At 44.2% G+C, this 17,366-nt stretch overlaps 4 protein-coding genes across 4 annotated transcripts, besides 2 other annotated features; 1 reads left to right on the top strand and 3 right to left on the bottom strand.

Annotated features, from left to right (window-relative positions):
- Window positions 1-6,250: 6,250 nt before the first annotated feature.
- On the top strand, window positions 6,251-6,994 carry KUCA_T00002771001 (uncharacterized protein; the record flags this gene model as incomplete). The annotated part of the gene is made up of 1 exon (XM_022603051.1): window positions 6,251-6,994. The coding sequence occupies one exon, from the start codon at window positions 6,251-6,253 to the stop codon at window positions 6,992-6,994; it is 744 nt and encodes a 247-aa protein (XP_022458795.1).
- A 210-nt stretch (window positions 6,995-7,204) lies between these two features.
- On the bottom strand, window positions 7,205-8,203 carry KUCA_T00002770001 (uncharacterized protein; the record flags this gene model as incomplete). The annotated part of the gene is made up of 1 exon (XM_022603050.1): window positions 7,205-8,203. The coding sequence occupies one exon, from the start codon at window positions 8,201-8,203 to the stop codon at window positions 7,205-7,207; it is 999 nt and encodes a 332-aa protein (XP_022458794.1).
- Window positions 8,204-8,553: 350 nt separating this feature from the next.
- Window positions 8,554-8,595: a sequence feature (Short protein (KUCA_T00002769001, CDK26795.1) was converted to a misc_feature.).
- A 63-nt stretch (window positions 8,596-8,658) lies between these two features.
- Window positions 8,659-8,691: a sequence feature (Short protein (KUCA_T00002769001, CDK26795.1) was converted to a misc_feature.).
- Window positions 8,692-11,547: 2,856 nt separating this feature from the next.
- KUCA_T00002768001 (uncharacterized protein) lies at window positions 11,548-13,182 on the bottom strand (the record flags this gene model as incomplete). The annotated part of the gene is made up of 1 exon (XM_022603049.1): window positions 11,548-13,182. The coding sequence occupies one exon, from the start codon at window positions 13,180-13,182 to the stop codon at window positions 11,548-11,550; it is 1,635 nt and encodes a 544-aa protein (XP_022458793.1).
- A 703-nt stretch (window positions 13,183-13,885) lies between these two features.
- On the bottom strand, window positions 13,886-16,921 carry KUCA_T00002767001 (uncharacterized protein; the record flags this gene model as incomplete). The annotated part of the gene is made up of 1 exon (XM_022603048.1): window positions 13,886-16,921. One exon carries the CDS (start codon window positions 16,919-16,921, stop codon window positions 13,886-13,888), a length of 3,036 nt encoding a protein of 1,011 aa, XP_022458792.1.
- Between the last annotated feature and the right edge of the window lie 445 nt (window positions 16,922-17,366).

The following is a 17,366-nucleotide window of genomic DNA, read 5'->3' as shown; positions in this document are numbered from 1 at the left end:
AATGCGGTGTTATGCAAACTTAACGAAAGTAAACGCAGGATCTTTTGTATCTCGGATTGGCGCATTGCCGTCTTGTTTTAGAGGGGAAATGGCATGGACACACTACTCTCACTTATGCCCAGCAAGAATTGACCTGGAGAAGATTCAAAGCAACGTGTTACGTGCCGCGCCATATAACCAGACAGTTGAGGTTGCATTGAACATGGTATAATTCAAAGAAAAAACTCATTAATTGATATCTATGTAATTGGCATTTGAAACTGGATATTACATCATCTGTTTTGAGATTTCGCAATTAGTATTCATCCCCAGGTTTTGCATCGTTTGGGTCCCGGAAAAATTTTCGCTCTTGTTTGCATGTAGGTCCGGGTCACTCAAGAATGTCACGCTCGTTGTGGCCCCACATAATCGGCTCATCACCCATCGGTGATAAAGCTCATCGTTCCCCATAGTTAAGGTGAAAAAATTTTTTAGAGTTCATTACGTGACCAAAAAAAAATTGTTCCAGGCATATCGATATGACCTTAAGCATAGAATTTTCATGTAAGATATCGTAATCGAACATTTCGAAGGCGTTTCGAGATTAACTTCGAAATATCCGAATGCTCGGGTAACTTTTTTTAGGTTCGGCAACGAGACGCAATGTATGCCATATGAACATATGAAATTGGCTGATATGGGTGGTACGGAAGGTACGAATGCGACTACCAGTCTTGTGCTTTCTTCGTACGAGATTGTGAGTACCAATTTTAAGTACTATCTAACAATACCCAGCATTTGACATTCTCAAATCCCTTCAAATAATTTTCCAATATCTTGATTTTATGGGCTATGAGTTGTACGTGATATATCCAACTTCGGTGTGGCTTCTTCGCCGTATCATCGCAACAACGTTTCGGCAAATGTTCAGAGCAGTGAGCAGCCTTAGGCGACTCGCGTGCTTCGCTCCGTTTCCCAGCATTTGTATACAGACTAGGAGGTTTCTTTTCCCAGTGTAGTTTCTTCTGGAACCATTCTAGTGACCCGTTGAGTATATGTATATGTATGGATACATTCGGCGTTGGGGGGGGCCAATCGGCCACCTTCGTTCTCTGCAACTAAAAATAATGTGACCATTTTTGACAGGACGCTGAGAAACCAACAAATTTTGGGGAACGCGAGTGCTTTCTTCTATACAGTAGATATTACATGACTCTTTTCATGCATGTACGGCATCAAAAACAGATCTGGAAACCAGTCTGAAGTGGACCTTTAATTAGTGAGGGTTTTTTTCAGGGCAAATCTTCAGGCATCCTCAACTACATTCTGAGAGGTTTGTGTATATGGATTTTCGTGACCTTCATGGCGTGATCTGGGTTGATACGATAATCATCACAGAAGCTCTTGACCCCAAGGAAGCCTGAGATTGTCAGTGGAATTTTCTTCAGAGCAGAACCATTTTGGGAATTTTCAACAAGCTTTGAAGACCTCACATGATTTATAACACGAAATTGTGAGATTGCTGCGATATAAATCTTTCAACAACCACCATCTTTACAACTCGTACATTATCACTCAATTCTTTGAATACGAGCTCTGCGGCTTTTGTTAGTCTCTCCTTCGCAATATTCTCTTTTGATTGAAGCGGAAGTAAAAGCAGACGTTTGACTTAAACGGCCCAGGCACAATAGGGGCGCAGTGCCTTTTGCCGTATGAAAAAAAGACAGGAGGTAAATAGCCCGCGTTATGCGGTGGATCTCGAGGCCTTCCCAAAGAAGTCAGGCCACTGCTATTTAAAGTTTTTGTTTGAATTGGGTGGTGCACTATCCATGTCCCTCATAGAGTCATAGCTGTCGGTAGAAGCACACTTAGAACATGTCCTGGTCCAGAATCTCAGACATCGTCATGGTATATGAAAATGCTTTAAAAAAGGTACGGTTTTCCGGATCTATACCTTTACCACTAATTACATGCATCCATTTGGAAAGTTGCCTGATATAATGCGATGCTGAGGTGTCTGTTGAACTGCTCACTCTTGCAGAGGAACCCACATGCGCAGGATACGTAGAGAGATGAAAAGGGAAGGCATAGAGGAGCATTTATGCTCGAATCTTCAAGCCGGAATATTATCGAAGCAATAATCCGACTCCAAAATGTGTTATGATTTTTATTTTCTCTGCAGAAATCAAGAAGTAAGCCTCGTCGGATTTGAGCCATCGGTTATGCCTTGTCGTCGTGAGCTTGTGAGAGAGCTTAAGCGGAATGAAAGTTAAATTGTAAGCAGAAAATCAACGTTTTTTGTGTTCCAATACACTTGAGACTGGTCATCTTCACGTAAGAGCCATGCTTGTTGTTCGGTCGCTGACCTTGGGAAGAACTTCCACCTCTACGTTCTTGTCTTCTGTCCTAAGTGGGCCTTTTTGGGCTGTTTGCCTCGCGGTTCTGAAGCACCGCCAACAATCAGATGGACATAATGCACATTAGGGTTGAAGGCGCATATGTTTTATATACTGGGGTTGCTTCAGGTGACTCATGTCATTCTATCCTAGCTTTTTCGAATGTGAGTATAGGTCCTGTATTGGTCGACAGTGTCTCTCAGGTGATTCTTTGAAATAAACAAAGAGACAGTATTTTGTCTTCCCAGTCTAGGTTCAAAATCTACGCTCTCCAGCCTGAATTTGGGTGAAATTCCGCTTCACGGACAGTATTTCATACGACGTAGCCACGAAAATGGCTCTGTTCGCAGAGGTGGGCTCTCAAGAGGTTGCAAAATTGACTAGAACAGAATGAGCAGAACACCGTTTTTGAAGCTGGCTTTTTTTCAGTAGGATAAAGCTCGTGACAGGGAATAGTTCGAGCCTCACCAGTTTCATTGCACAAACGGCCCAGTCCACTACTACCCAACGTGCATTCGCCAGCCACGCTCCGTAGGTATGTGCTCACTCTTGAACAATCCACCGTATTACCAATAAAACGCCACAAACACCGAGATACAGTGAATGTCTTGCTAGACCTCTTACTTTACACATTCTAGCAGTTGGGTGGAAGTTTTAGAGATCAGGTCAAGCGTGTCACTCTACGCTATTTTTCCTCAAAGTCTGGCCCAGGTAATCAAGAAAAAATATATAAGCCACTCTCACAGCCTTAAATCTCGCCATTGAGCATTTCAAAAAGCGCGGGAAGTTTTTGTATGTTTTTTGATCATCTTAACGGCACCGACCTAAAAAAACGAAAGGCGTGCCCTGCGGCAGTTCTTCTTTCTAGGTTTCAAGGTGTTTGCTGGCTTAAGTCAAAGTTAAACAGATATGGTGATAAGGTAATTTCTTTGATCAAAAGATGTGTCTCTCGGCACATTTTCCTCGGTACATCTCAATCCCAGCATGGGCTCAGCAATTCTGTCCATTTGCTCTCCTAATGCGGCCTCTAACGGCGCTTAAATGCGAACTTTGGTCCCGTGACTCAAACAATCCAATGCAACTATATGGTCGCGAATATCCTCGCTAGATCTTAGGTTGCTTATTTTCTGTTAATTATTTTTTGACCTTTATATTTTGTCTCGATAGTAAGGGCCTGATGCGGGTTCCGTTTAACCGACATACGGGACCTGCATACGAATCTTAATCTCCACTATTGCTCGGTTATTCGGCCCAGTGTGCCACCGAATCAATCTTTTGAAGCTTGCTTTACCAGCACCAAAGTAAAATGAATCAGATTTAGTTTTTTGCCTGGAGGTCTATTCGTGGTACAAATTATCCAATCGAGAGCATAATCCGGGTCTGAGAACCGTGGTCCCTTCTTCTACACGGCGGAGGAACCTCTTTTTTTGGCTTGGTGGATAGTTTGGTCACCCTGTTACAATTGGTATTCAGCTTGTGTCCTTGTATTTCCCTTGCAGTTTTAATGTAGCCTGGAGTAGTGTCGCGGCCACCTGGTCGTAAACTATTTGTCTGAGTCTTTCTGCAGTCACACCCATTGGGTAACTCAACCGACCACTTCAAGCAATATTGCGATCTCGCAGGGCTCGATCAGCGTTAATACTCGTTGTAGTGATAGATTTGGGCCCTCGTACCAAGAACCACAATCGACGTGTGCCCCAGACCTATGTTCAAGCACCTCTCGTTACTATCCGAGGTCATGCATTTCCCACCAATGCCACGCTTTGCTAACTATTTTTATCTTATCTCACTAAAACGCAGCAACTTTCAAAAGTGGGAGCCAGCATAGCCCCCCCCTCATAGTAATTTAGCCTTCGTCTCCAAAATACTAACAATCTCCAGCGACTAGACGACAACTTCGTTCGCTCGGGATGATCTTCATCGTCCATCTCGGGAAATGATGCTGAAGCCTTCGCAGATGGTTTGCATGAGTGCACCAAAACCTTGAAACCCCTTCTGTTGTTTTTACGACCTATATGTAATCATTGATTTACCATCTGCAGACCAAAGAATATTTCTACTATTGCTGAGATGATGGCGTCCGTCGAGATATTTCATTTCGATTAGTGCGGGCAAAAGCCCAGCAATGTCTGCAGCGCTATAAACCTGTCCACCTGCGCGTGGGTAATTTGTATGCAGGTCTAAGATCTCAAATGGCCCTGGTTTAGTTTCTTGGCTGAATGTATACACTTTTTTTGGGCGCGGAATAAAAAAGGGTGTGTTTCAACTGCGCTCAGGGGTATGCTGGGTTTATTGCCATGTGGTTTAATTCATGCAGGCCGATGCAGTATCATGAGGTGAGTTAAGCAAGTACGAACTGACTGGTCGTGCAAGATTGGCGCTTGTTGGACCAAGGAATTTGGAGTCTATGTTTGTCAGACTGCAAACGCAGACGTACAGCTCAAAGCACAAGTAGAAGCATAGGCAAAATCATAGGTAGCAGTGTATGTTGGTGTATCATGCGCTTGCACTAAATCCTGAATGCTCGCTTAAAGACATTCTGACCCTCATTGAGTCCATATGAAGTAGAAGTGATCTCCTCTCCCTTCACATCTGTTCACGAGAATAAAAACAATATGATATTGAGGAATGAAAAGTTGGGATTTTGGAGTTGCAGTGCATGGTTTTGAACCTTTTAATAACATCCAGTAATCTTAAGCTGTTGAAGAATGCACCAAAGAATTAAGTCACGGCTCCAAACTGATGCCCAAATGTTTGAGTAATGGCATATCCTTAGAAGATTGTTTTTTTGTTACTCTCTTTGGAGTTATCTGAGATCATTCACTCACCTAGAAGCTATTAGGGATGAAGCTCTTTGAGAAACTTTTGCTAAAGACGTCTAAAGTGGCCAATCACAGCTTGTAAACATGAACATAGTGTGATCAGATGCTTCGAGGTCACAAAAACAAGTCGGATGGTGTTGAGCATGGCCAAATCTTGATTTTTGGCATTTTATACTGCCGAATGGTGTCTTCTCGAAGACACTTCAAACCGTTTATCTGGCCCAAAAAAATCAAACAAAAGGCCATTTGGAAACTACTAGCTAATCCAATGTTCTAATGGATGATTTCACCATAGATTTTTAATTTTCCCAAACTCAACAGAAATCCAACTATTGACTGTTGCCGGTATGGAAGTGAGCTGCGATAAGGGTTCTCTCTCTCGCCTCAAGAAAATTCCTGTCATATCAAACAGACAGACCAGCTAGTTACAAAGTTAATTCCCCACAGCTGTTACCGGAAACGCCATCCAAATATTCCCACACTGGGCCGGTTCGTTCCTTACACTGTGTGCGCCCATGTATCCATGTATCCACCTCTCCACAGTCAATGCCTTCTGCCAACTCTCTGACACATTGATCAACTCCAACTTGTTCCGTCAGACAATTGCAATATTCTTTTCAGCCTTTTGAGACGTCATTTGATTTATACTTTGGTTGGCCATTTTGATCACGTTATCGCGCACCAAATTTCCACAATCGGGAGGGCCCTTATTTACCCGCAATACACGTCAGATTTCGATTGGACCACTCTTTATTCCCCAGGTTCGGGTTTCCTGACAAACTTTGAAGCTGCGAACTGAAACATCACCTGTTGATATAAGGGTTGTTCATATTAGCTCTGGTTGCTTGGAGACTTCACTTGAGATATTCCGTGCTGGAAATCCGTCCAAGTGCTTATCTTAGCCGGCCATAGCTTTATTGTGTGGCTCTCCCCCCCCCTCGTTTCGCGTTGTCTAAACTGGGACCTTGTCTTTGAACCAAACCCAAATACTAGCGGTATAGCCGATCTAGTTCTTCTTCTTTCCTTTCTTGCTATTTGCTTTCAAACTAGCCAATGGAGGACCAGCAACTTGTGAGCCTGGTGCCTGATGCATTCAACATCTTGGATTTGCCTGCAGAGCTCATGATCAGGGTCTTTCGCTACCTTGATTATGCCGATCTGCTTTCTTTATCAAGAACCAATTCGCGACTGAGAAACGTGATATGCGATCACTATTTCAATTATATTCTCTCATTGAGAAACATGACCGTCAAATATAAGCTGAACAGATGGTTGCAGCTCTTGCGCCCCACGAGAGCTGAAGTGTTCAGGATGCGCATGCTGAACTATCGCTCATTTTTTTATGTGTTTGAGTCTGGGATTTCTGAGAATTCGTTCCAGCACCAATTTGAGGTTATCAGGTTGTTCAACGCGATGTTGACCAGGGACAGGCTTCGGAAGTTGCTTGCGCAAAGGCCCACCCGGTCTGAGCTGATAGTGCGTGGGATCCTGAAGCCGGAGCAGTCAGACGGTTCGCAGGCTGTCAATTACGCAAACGGCCACAATAGTCAATTTCCTCTGAAGACCAAGATTGACAGGCTGGAGCAGGAGAATCTTTCGGAGATACTCCGCTTATTCATTAGGGGCTACGAGAGGAATCGAAAGCGGAAGAATAAGAACTTTGTGGAGTTCATGCGCACTGTGAACTTTTTTGAAAGTTTAGTCAGGTCTTCAGAAGGGAAGCCTTTTGATAAGTGCGTGAAGAAAAAAGTGCTATTGAATGTCCAGATTGAAGGGGGAAGGGTCAGGTATGTTTAGTGTTGATTAAATTAACATGTTGGCAGAGACTTATGGCTCTTAGGATATGGAACAGGAAGGGTGTAAGGTCAAGGTTAGGGTTAGGGATTGGGTGAAAATTTAAGAATTTTGTTTTATTGATTTTCGCATAATGTTGGTATAAATTTTTGAATTATAGTTCAGTTTGTTTTTTCAATGATTTGTCGTACAGTTTCCGCCAAAACCTCTGAATTACAATTCATCTTTTTTCAGTTTACTGTTGGGGATTTCCTTACATGCAATAGGACTCACCACCTTGAAGAAATACTCACACTTTTCAGGCTCAGAAGTGAACAGAATATCATCCTTGGCTCCGCATTCAACATGAGCAACAGCCTTACGAATCGGTCCATTCCAGCACCTTGCACCGTGTTCAAAGAATATCTTCAATGAATGGTCCTCTTGCACCTCAACCTTATCCATAGAACCAATCAAAACGCTCTGTCCAGCACCTATCTGGTTTACGGACCCAGTGAAACAGAACTTGTAATCGTAATCACCAATCTTCTTCGTTAAGCAGTGACCGTTATACGACCTTAATATTCCGTCTGGGCCATATTTCGGGTCGGTCAGATCATATTCCAGTTCCGATCTCTCCTTCTCTAGTTTGGCAATCTCCTTTTCCTTCTCTTCAATCTCTGAGTCCAGTTTGCCTCTGGTGTATTTTTGAGGTTTTTCTCTTTTGGGGCTCGCTATGAGCTTTTCGATGAAGTTCTCGAACTTTTGATTAAAAGCTTTTCTGATCGAGCATTCAGTGGTTTCTGCAGAATCCTCTTGGGCGGAAGTTCCAACTTCAATGGAGTTCAAACCAGACTCAAACTCTTCTATGATCCTGTTGAATTCTTCCGATGGGTTTGAAAGGCTTAGGACCGTCTCTTCCTCAACAACTTGATTATTACTAGCGTAATTTTGGAAGTCTTGAACTGCAGCTTTCACCACCGGGTCGTTGAAATTGGGATTGTAGTTCTTGGCCAGATCGTCCAGCAATGCCTCCAGAATAGCCAATCTTTCATAAGATTGTCTCAATTCGTTCCTTTGAGATTCAACAAATTTCTTTGCGGAGTTCAATTGGGGATCCAGCTGTTCCAGAGGAGTTTGGACCTCCTCCTCGATCTCAGTCTCTTCTCTGTGTTCAACCAAACCTTCTAGATCAAATTTGATGGCTTTTATCTTGTGTTTGATCACTCTCATATCTTCCTTCACCTTTAACCTGGCTTTGTTGGACCTGGAAAGAATCAATTTTTTAGCCTCCAGTCCTTTACTAATAAGCAAGCTTTTAGCCTGAGCTTCTTTCTCGTGAGCCTCATTAATCTCCTTGCACCTGCTAGGACATGAAACTATTCCACTCCACTCGTCGGTTCCATCACAACAATCCTGGTAATCACACACTCCATCATTCACTCTGGACGATGGAATATACGAACTGCGAAATCCAGCATTTTCGCAGTAGAATCTTCCATTGGGGCACGCTGCGGTGCCTGGTTCATCACTTCCGTCCGGACAATCGCAATAATCGTCGTTTATCTGGGAGAAGTCCAAAACTATCCCTGGATTCCCAAGACAGTGCCATTTTCCGTTCTCATCTGGGAGATAGTTAACATAGTCTGGGATGGAGTTAGTCTATGAGTTTGGTAAATTCGACACACATAGTGCATCACGAATGCTCTAGCACTCACCATTTGGTGCTACACCGCGCACCAAAGCAGCAACAAGCCGTGGGACCAGAGAAGCCCAAACTATGAATCCCAATTGCATTTTCTGGAGAAATAAGAACTGTTCAACCTGATGGATATTCCAGTCTCAATGCAATCGAGATGCACGTACATGGCCCGCGTGGCCTTCATTGCGGTAGTTGGGCTGATGTAATCCTTCCTTCTGATTATATAAGCAAATTGTAAGTTATGCTTATGTAATTCTTGTCTAAGCACATTCAATTCCTGAATTGCTTTTCGTTTTTAGCGAGGCAAAGCCGAGCGCGCGAAGAAATCGGAGTTGCCATTTCAATCGCCAATCGCCAATCGCCAATCGCCTGGTCAATTGGATTAACGAGAGGGGCAAGTGGTATGGGGGTCTAATGGCTAGGATCAAAGCGGAGTTTTCCGTAGGGGTACAGCAAGTCCCCTGTACGGTAGAACTGGGGTTTTCTTGGCTCTTGAGCTTGAAACTAGGCCTCTTTTGTAGTTTAAATGGAATTTCCTTAGATTTAGCGCGAATTGTAATGAAAGCATAAAACTATAGCGCTCAATTGAAACTACAAGGCGATTATATTTTCAAACCAATTTCAGTAGTTTTAATGGCAATTTGAGTCATGGCTTTAATCAAGAATATTGGTATGCCCTCGGAATTAACACCTGTCTCCTGGCTGTCTATCATCATACAATGGACTTGATGATCCTCTACACGAATATACCAAACTCGGGGATGTAAGTTGCAAAGTGCAACACCGAGTAAAGTAAAATCGAGCTAGTAAAATGCCCGAAATAGAACCGGCAATGCTCGGTAAAAACTTTAAATGTTAGCACCAACGTCTCGCTTGAAATTTGGCAAGGTAGGCGCTGTTTTGAGGTGAAACGCCAAAGTTGGCGGGCGCAAAATTTGTTAGCGATCGGCGAGATCTAGATCTTTTCTTAGACGCCTGAATTTGGAGCTGCAAAATATGGCGTGGTTTTTCAACAATAGACCGATGTGCACTATAGCCTTAATTGGGTCTGATTGTCTCAGTTTAGCTATGACATTATGTTTAGTGAAATCATACAGGCCAGTAAGAACCTTCTGGTCATGATCTTCCTCGCTTGGAGTATAGACCACAACACACCTCTACTTAGCGCCTTTCATTTTTGGTCGAAAATTTAACTCTTTCAATCGCACGCAGCATGCCTTTGCATCAAAGACACAGCAACGCACATATTTGAAGCGAATTGTTTTTCGAAACGGGCTAATGCCTGTCCCCTCGTAATTGCCCTGCGTCCATCGCTTCTTTAGCCGTAAAATGTTGAGGTCGTGTTTTTGTGCTGAAAAATACGAGTGCGTCTGCTGAAGGGCGCGCGGCTCTGGAAGGGTAATTAATCGTAAATAGCAATTGTTTTAGGCGGACATTTTTCTGGTTTCACATTTTACGATTGCAAAGGTGTCGCTAGAATGCTAAGAAGCTCGCCAATGCCTGAGGCCCTCGATTCGTGGGACACTGCAATTTCACTTGCTGATCCTCTCTTTGTGGGAATGTGTCGACGGCATGCGGCCGTATTTGCAGTGCACTTCACGTAAGTGAATTTGATGTTAACGAGGGCCTGCATGTGACAAACATCGATCGTGCATTCCCACAGTGGGAACTGTGCGTAAAAGTTGCGCCTAATGCTCGGGGTGTTAATGTACAGGGACATGAAGTGCTTGGGGTGTCTCACTGGTGGTTTGATAACTTCTGGTAGTGCTTGCTTTTAGTTCAGTCAGTTTGACTTTCTCAAGCTGCCCATCCAGATTAAAGGTCTTCAGAGGAGATTGCAAGTGCGAAGCGCATTCCTTTTCGATTCTCATATGTTGATATTTTTGCCATCTTCGCGTCTCAAATTCCATACACCTGTTGTCATCCCTGTACTCTCATGCCTGTACTCATGCCTGTACTCATGCCTTGTCGCCCTGCTGCCGCGAGCATGTGCTAAGTCTTGCGGATTCGATTGCGTACCTTTCAAACCCATAGACCTTTGCGGCGGAGTACACTATTCTTAAATATAAGTTTCACGTCGCATGGAAGTTTTGCTATGGCAACAGGCGGCTAGCAAATGTTGATAGAGTGTATTCCATTAAAGAAGGGTTTAGTGGGCGGCCGGTTATGAAGCAAACAAGTTGAGCGGCTTGACGGGCTTCGGTGTTGAATCTCACGTAATTTGTGAAACAACCTGTTCAGTTTTTTCCGTGATTCGGCTGCACTTTTCGATAGCGCTGTCTTAACCTGCAGCTTCAAAGGAAAGGCGCATTTTTATTGCAGTTAATATTCGTTCTTTATCATAAAGGCGAGGGCAAACTGCCGCCTGCCTAAAATCACATCTAGCATTTGGCGAGCTCATTGACATTCCTCGTGACACCTACCAACGTTCCTGTTTTGTTCTTAGAGGAATCTCCTCTATAGCAACCTGAAATTGAGATCAGAAACATGTATTGTATAATCCGAAGCTCCTTCGTGGCAAGATATACATGTATATGACTATTAGTGAGATTTTTACGTTATCGTGTTTTGAGGTGTCCCAACCGGTTTTCCTCCTTCTGTATGTATCGGGAAAAAAATGAATATAGTTTTCAGCTTCACTAGCTCAGTCGGTAGAGCGTCAGTCTCATATCGTTCGCAACGTGTGCTATCTGAAGGTCGAGAGTTCGAGCCTCCCGTGGAGCAACTATTTTTTTTTTGAACTCAAGTGGAAAGGACCTACTAAGGCGCCCCTAACTGTTCTATTGGTTTTATTTTTTATTTTTAACCAACTTGCTTTGATCTCTTTTTATCTATGCATAGCTATAAATTATCGAAAGTAGCGATATACTTCTAATTACTTCTCTTCTTTTTCAGGCTTCTCCACGATTTTCTCTTCCAAAGTCACGGGAACATCCACAGCTCCGTGCTCTGGCTCCAGAGCTCCTTTATTCCACTCTTCCAACTCCATTTTATGCTCTCTTTCAATCGCATACTTCACGGCTTCGAGAACGTTCTCACAAGTGTGTTTGGGCTTGTATTTGGGAATGGTTCCGCCTTGATACACACCTGTCTTCACGAGAATCGAATGCCATGATTCATCGTGGGAATTCGCAAATCTGATGTCGGATTCGGGGGTATCTCCGACAAAATAAACAGTTGATGCCGGTGGCAGATCGAGTGTCAGTTGCGACAGCTTTTGGACGGTGAGACCTTCATCGTCAGAATCGCCGTCATCTTCGTCTTCAGAATCAGAAATGAAAACTCCCTTGTTGGATTTCGCAGTGAAATGTAGTTCGTCAGAGGAGTCATCTTCAGTTTCTTCGGCTGCAGACATCTCCTCCACATGCTCATCCAAAACGTCCTTTCTCCACTTTGTGAGTACTTTGTTGGCATATTTGAAAGTTCCTCGTTGGGGTTTTCCAAACCGAATAACTTTCAATTCCTTGCCGGTATGCTCTCTGAACAGCGCAGCAATGGAAACCTGCAATGCGCCCATTCCATAACGCGATTGCTTGTAATTCGTGGCCCAGACGAAGTCAGAATGGGCAAAGTAGATGCCCGGACCCTCTTCATACGTCGTAGAGTCCGTTCCCAAGACTCCGTCCTTGGAGAGCAGCAAATCTAGTATGATCTGCTGATCCGCAGCCCAATTCCTCGAGTCCGCAAACACGAGGATGGCCTGAATGTTGATCTTAGAAAAATCCGCATCTTTCACAACCTTCTTGTCCTCCTCCGTAAGTGTATAATAGGGCGAAACGGAAGGATTCCAATTCATCACATCGAGCGGAATGTACACGTTCTTGAACCCATATCCTTCAGCAACTTTTCTGCAGGCGTCGCCGACTCCACCCACAACAAGAACGTTGTCGTAGACATCCACGAGGTCCTTCATTGGAGTATGGCCTTGAATCACCTGATCCTTGGTGATCTCCACACCCAATCTGTCAGAAAGATCCTTCGATCTAGCCTCCTCGTCCCTTCCGCCTCCGTTAGTCACGAAAATGTATGGGACCTTCACATTGTACGGATTTTCACCGTTTAGCATGCGCATCGCCTCCTTGGCTTCCGGAATGGTATTGGGACCCTTCACGATCACTCCGTCGATGTCGAATGCAAACGCATAAGACGCCACACGGGCGTGATCAATGACAGTTCTTTTGATTCTCTGCGTTATCGACGGTCTTCTGGAACCAATCGAGGCCAGACTGCCAGTGCTGAGTCTGGAGCCGTAGCGCTTGAGGTTGGTCGAAGAGGCCCTAGCAGGGGCAGCTCCTGAACCAGGCTGATCCAACTGCGTCAGCTTGGTCATGGAATGCAGCGAAGTCCATTGGTCCGAAAGGGACAGCGACGAGGCCTTTTTCCGCGGTAGCGGGGTCATCTGGTCGATTCCATCGTTGTTGAGAAACGAGTACGTGGCGGGTGAAGCACTGAGAGTGGTTCCTGCCGTGGCAGCCTCCTTCGGCTCTGAATTCACGCTTTGCGAAGACATGACAATATGATTGGTTGATGAAACTGAACTCAATTCTGGAATAACGCGATAAATCGAAAAAATGCGGCGCCTTTGTCGAAATTTTCAGTGGATTTCTGATCTGCCAACCGCAACAACTCGATGGGGTATCACCAGCTTATATAGGGGGCGTGGCAACCAATTCGTGGGCGTGGCATGAGCATTTTCTAGAATGACGTAGGCTGATGACGTCATAGAGGGAGTAGGCATACGGACGCCGAAGCTTGATTTAAGGCCGATCAAACATGGCCTAGGTACATTGATTGATCTTTTATTTTTGTTTTATTATTTGATTCTAGGCTATTCCGGTACTGTTGTGGTATACGGTTACGCATTACACTGCTATGGAGAGCGGTGTATTGTGCTGGAAAGGGTCCCAGCCGCGCAGTCATCCCTGGGAGATACCGATAACGAGTGAGTCCGGCACTCATGGCGGTGCAGGCTTTGCAGTGAATGCGCGCATGCTCTGGTGCAGCATGTATTCTGCTTGCGACATAGATGCTGAATCAGGCAGGTTGTAGGGGCCAAGACTCTATGCCAGGTTTGGAAGCTTTGCTCTCGGACCCTCCGAAGACTACAGGAACATTTAGTTGGTGATAATCATAACATCGTGCGGGGAATGTATTATATAGATAAAAAACCTTTTCATCCCATAGTAAGGTGGTTGCGTTGGGGGTTTCATGCTTCAGTAATCTGCGTAATCTTCGTTGTTCTCAAGACTGATCCGTAAATGGAAAAGCCCATTAGATAAATTCTTGAAGTTGATAAACTTGAGGTTCTTGTCGTAGATGAAATTGAACAAAAACTCGCCAATTTTTAGCAGTTTAGAGGGGAGTTTAAAAGATATCAGCTCGTTGATCATGAGATCGCGTTCGGTTTTGGGCTTTGTGGATGTGCCTTTCTTGCTCAGGATGCTGGATATTGTCAGAGACGAGAACTCGCTTTCGAAATCATTGTATCCGTAGTTCACCTTTAAAAAGAACTCTAGATTCAAATAGATTTTGAAGATGCTCTCGTAAAGTCCAAACAGCTCTGCTTCATCGGAATCATCAACTTCCATGTTATCATCACCATCTTCGTCTTTCAAAACAGTAGATGATAGCTGGAAATGGTGCACAAACGAAAGGTTTGTGTCGAGACCCTTATACCGCATTCTGGCCTTGAAAGTTCCTTCGTAATTGGCCAGGAATTTTACCAAAGAAAGCACCACATCGAAAAGAATCTGAAGATTCAAAGAGAGTTTCCAGCTGAATCTCTCAAAGTCCAACTCACCAATATCGCTAGTACTCAGCTCCTTCAACTGGTCTTCATTCACATTAAGCGTGTTTAATGTTGGTTTTGAGAACTCGACGCCTTCTGGATCTGCGATTGGCTTGAAAAAAACCAACTTCAAAATCTCAATCGAGTTTTTCACAAGCGACAACATGTCTTTGGAGACCTTTTTGAAATCCTGTTCTTTGTAGTTGTGTTTTTTGGAAAAATTCAAATACATCTCATTCCAGGACTTGAGCCAAAGACTCTCCTTCGTGCGATTTAGGTTCAAAACAGGTGACGTTTTGAGTGCCAAAAATCTGTTCAAAAGTTTGGAATCAAACAGAATCTCTGAGTCCCGATTGTACATCTGGTTCGAATCACAAACTTTGTCCCAATTCGACACGATTTTCGAAAAGTTCAAGCCTCCGCGTTTCATGGGGGTGTTCAGTTCCGTAAGCTGGTGAAAATAGTTGTACTGGTGCAATCCATCTTGTAGACAAACCAGACCAAACTCGCTCACGTTGTTCTCAAAGAAGAAGTTGTGACCGTCAACAAGTCCATTGGCATCAAGCATATCGAAATCGAAAGATATAAGGTTCCCCAGCACCTTGTTGAATTTTTGAGACTCCAGATGCATAGTTTCAACCACCTTTCCAAACTCACCAGCTGACATACAATCCCAGAGAATCGAAGAACATGGCAGATCGATAAAAAGGTCATCTATCTTCAGTGAAGGCACAATATTGTACAGCGAGGACAAAAGTGAGCTTATGTGAAAAATAGTGTGGATTGTTCTCACTGTTGACTCGTAGCGGATAAACTCATCAAATTTGACGGCCTCGCTAGTATTGGCGCTCTCCATACTAGCATAATCGAATGATATTGTGTTCAAGTTTGAGGATTTGATTAGCGAACTAAGGGCATTGACCTGGCGAATTATTACGTTCAAAGAAATATCGTTGTCCGCAAATAGGCCGTAAATAATGGAGAGGGTCAGCGATTGGATCAACCACAAAGGGCTGGAGCTCTCCTCCTTGTTGAGCAATGCGCTCTTCTTCTTGCGAGAATCGAGATATACGTGAATGCACCGACGTGAAGCCTCGTACAAATTGGAAGCTTCAGCCTTGCGGTTGCTAACAACAGCGCCAATCGTTGCAATCAGAAGAGGCAAACACACGAAAGAAACTTTTGTGTTGTCCATGATGGTTTCGTTTGAGTTGAGATTTGGGTTTATCGAATGGCCCATTGTTGTTAAAATCATCTTTATCGTTGAATATTCATTCAAAAGCGACTTGTGAATGAACGGGTGATGATTTAGGAACAAAGCCTCGAAACTTGCTGTGAAAGCATTTAGTCTGTCGTTATCTGGCAGTGTCGGAGAAGGTATCCCGATAAACGGGTACTTCGACAGAGAATGGTAGATGTAACCACGAAGATTGTTTGTGAACAGCAGCACACGCGAGTATTTGTCGAACTTATGGTCAATATCGTCGTTCAAGCTTGGATTTGGATTGAAGGAACTATCCAACAAAATCGGTGAGATTGTGGCGTTCGAAGACGTTGAACTGTTCGGCACAGTTTGTTGGTCCGTTCCGTAGAAAGAGTAGCCAGTAGGTAGCTTGTAATTTTTCGAGGCATTCATATCAGTCAATTTCCCAAGTTCAGTGATGTTCGAGTCGTAATCGTCATACTTAAGACCCATGTCCTCCTCCTCCTCAGACAACGGTGATAGTTGTGTCAGTGGACTCAAATTCTTCTTGACCGTGGAATCAAAACCGTAGTTGAACAGCGAGTCCACGTTCTTGGATGGAACGTCGTAGAAGGAGTATCCTGATGAAACGTCAGACTTCTCTGGTTTGACGTGGCCGTTCTGTATCCGCATCGAAGAGGTTCCGTTGATAACACTGTCCAGAGTCGGAATCGGATCCGTCAGCCATGAATCCTCTTGGTCTTCATGTGGCAGTAGCTGCGGTGTGGAAAATTCTACCGTTTCCGTCGCAAAGTTGACCTCAGTAGCCGGTGGCATTGCGTAGTTTGGTCCAGACATCGCACTGAAAGAGGCTCTTCGAGTGGCAGCACTGTCGGAAGTAAACCTTGCGAGTGGGTCTGGTTTGAACCGCTTATCTGGCTCCTCCTCCTCCTCGTCACTATTAGTTCGAGGTGAGCCTCGTCTGCCCGGTTTCTTGCGAAGTCTGGCTATGGCAACATCTGAACAGCCCACGTGCAGTTTCTGTGCATGTCTCAAAAGCAAATCACGCCGCGAGAACTTTCGCGAGCAAACACCACACGAAAATGGCTTTTCCTTGGTGTGTGAGCGTTCATGTCTCTTCAAATGTTCCTGTCTGGCAAAAGCGCGAGTGCAAATGGCACAAACAAACAGCCGCGGCTTTCCAGACGGCGTGGTGCCGTTTCGGGAATAATTGGTTGGTGTTTGTGTCCTTGAGAAGGTTGGGGGAAGTCCGGACATCTTAGGATAGGATGGTCATACAGAAGAGGGTAAAAAGCACCAGGAAGATCGTAACCAGAGGAGAAATGGAGTAGGGTCAACTAGATGAAGATATAGCAGCCCTGTTTGGTTAAAATAGAAGAGTTGGTCTTCTAGCTCCTCACAACCAATTGAGTAGAACGAATACAACAAGAAAATGTGTATTCAATGCTGCAGCCCCTGTTTCCTTTAACAAGGGAGGATCACCGAATTCACCTTATCTGACTTGAGAAAGCCTTAACACCAATACCACCTGTATTGCCGGATACCGTGCTAGCGATTCAAGATCGGGGGAAAAAAACCAAAAGACTCCTCGAAAGATTTGTTCAATATGACACTTTTTGATTCGGTGAAAGAAGAGAAAGAAGGATCTTCTGTTCTCTCTTTAGCAGCTAAAAAATGATACACAAATTCGTAAAAATCACAA

Source organism: Kuraishia capsulata, genomic scaffold, assembly GCF_000576695.1.
Source record: "Kuraishia capsulata CBS 1993 genomic scaffold, Kuraishia_capsulata_scaffold_3, whole genome shotgun sequence".
Classification (NCBI taxonomy): domain Eukaryota; kingdom Fungi; phylum Ascomycota; class Pichiomycetes; order Pichiales; family Pichiaceae; genus Kuraishia; species Kuraishia capsulata.
The sequence above is the reverse complement of the archived record's forward strand: the minus strand, read 5'-3'. Positions and strand labels throughout refer to the sequence as shown.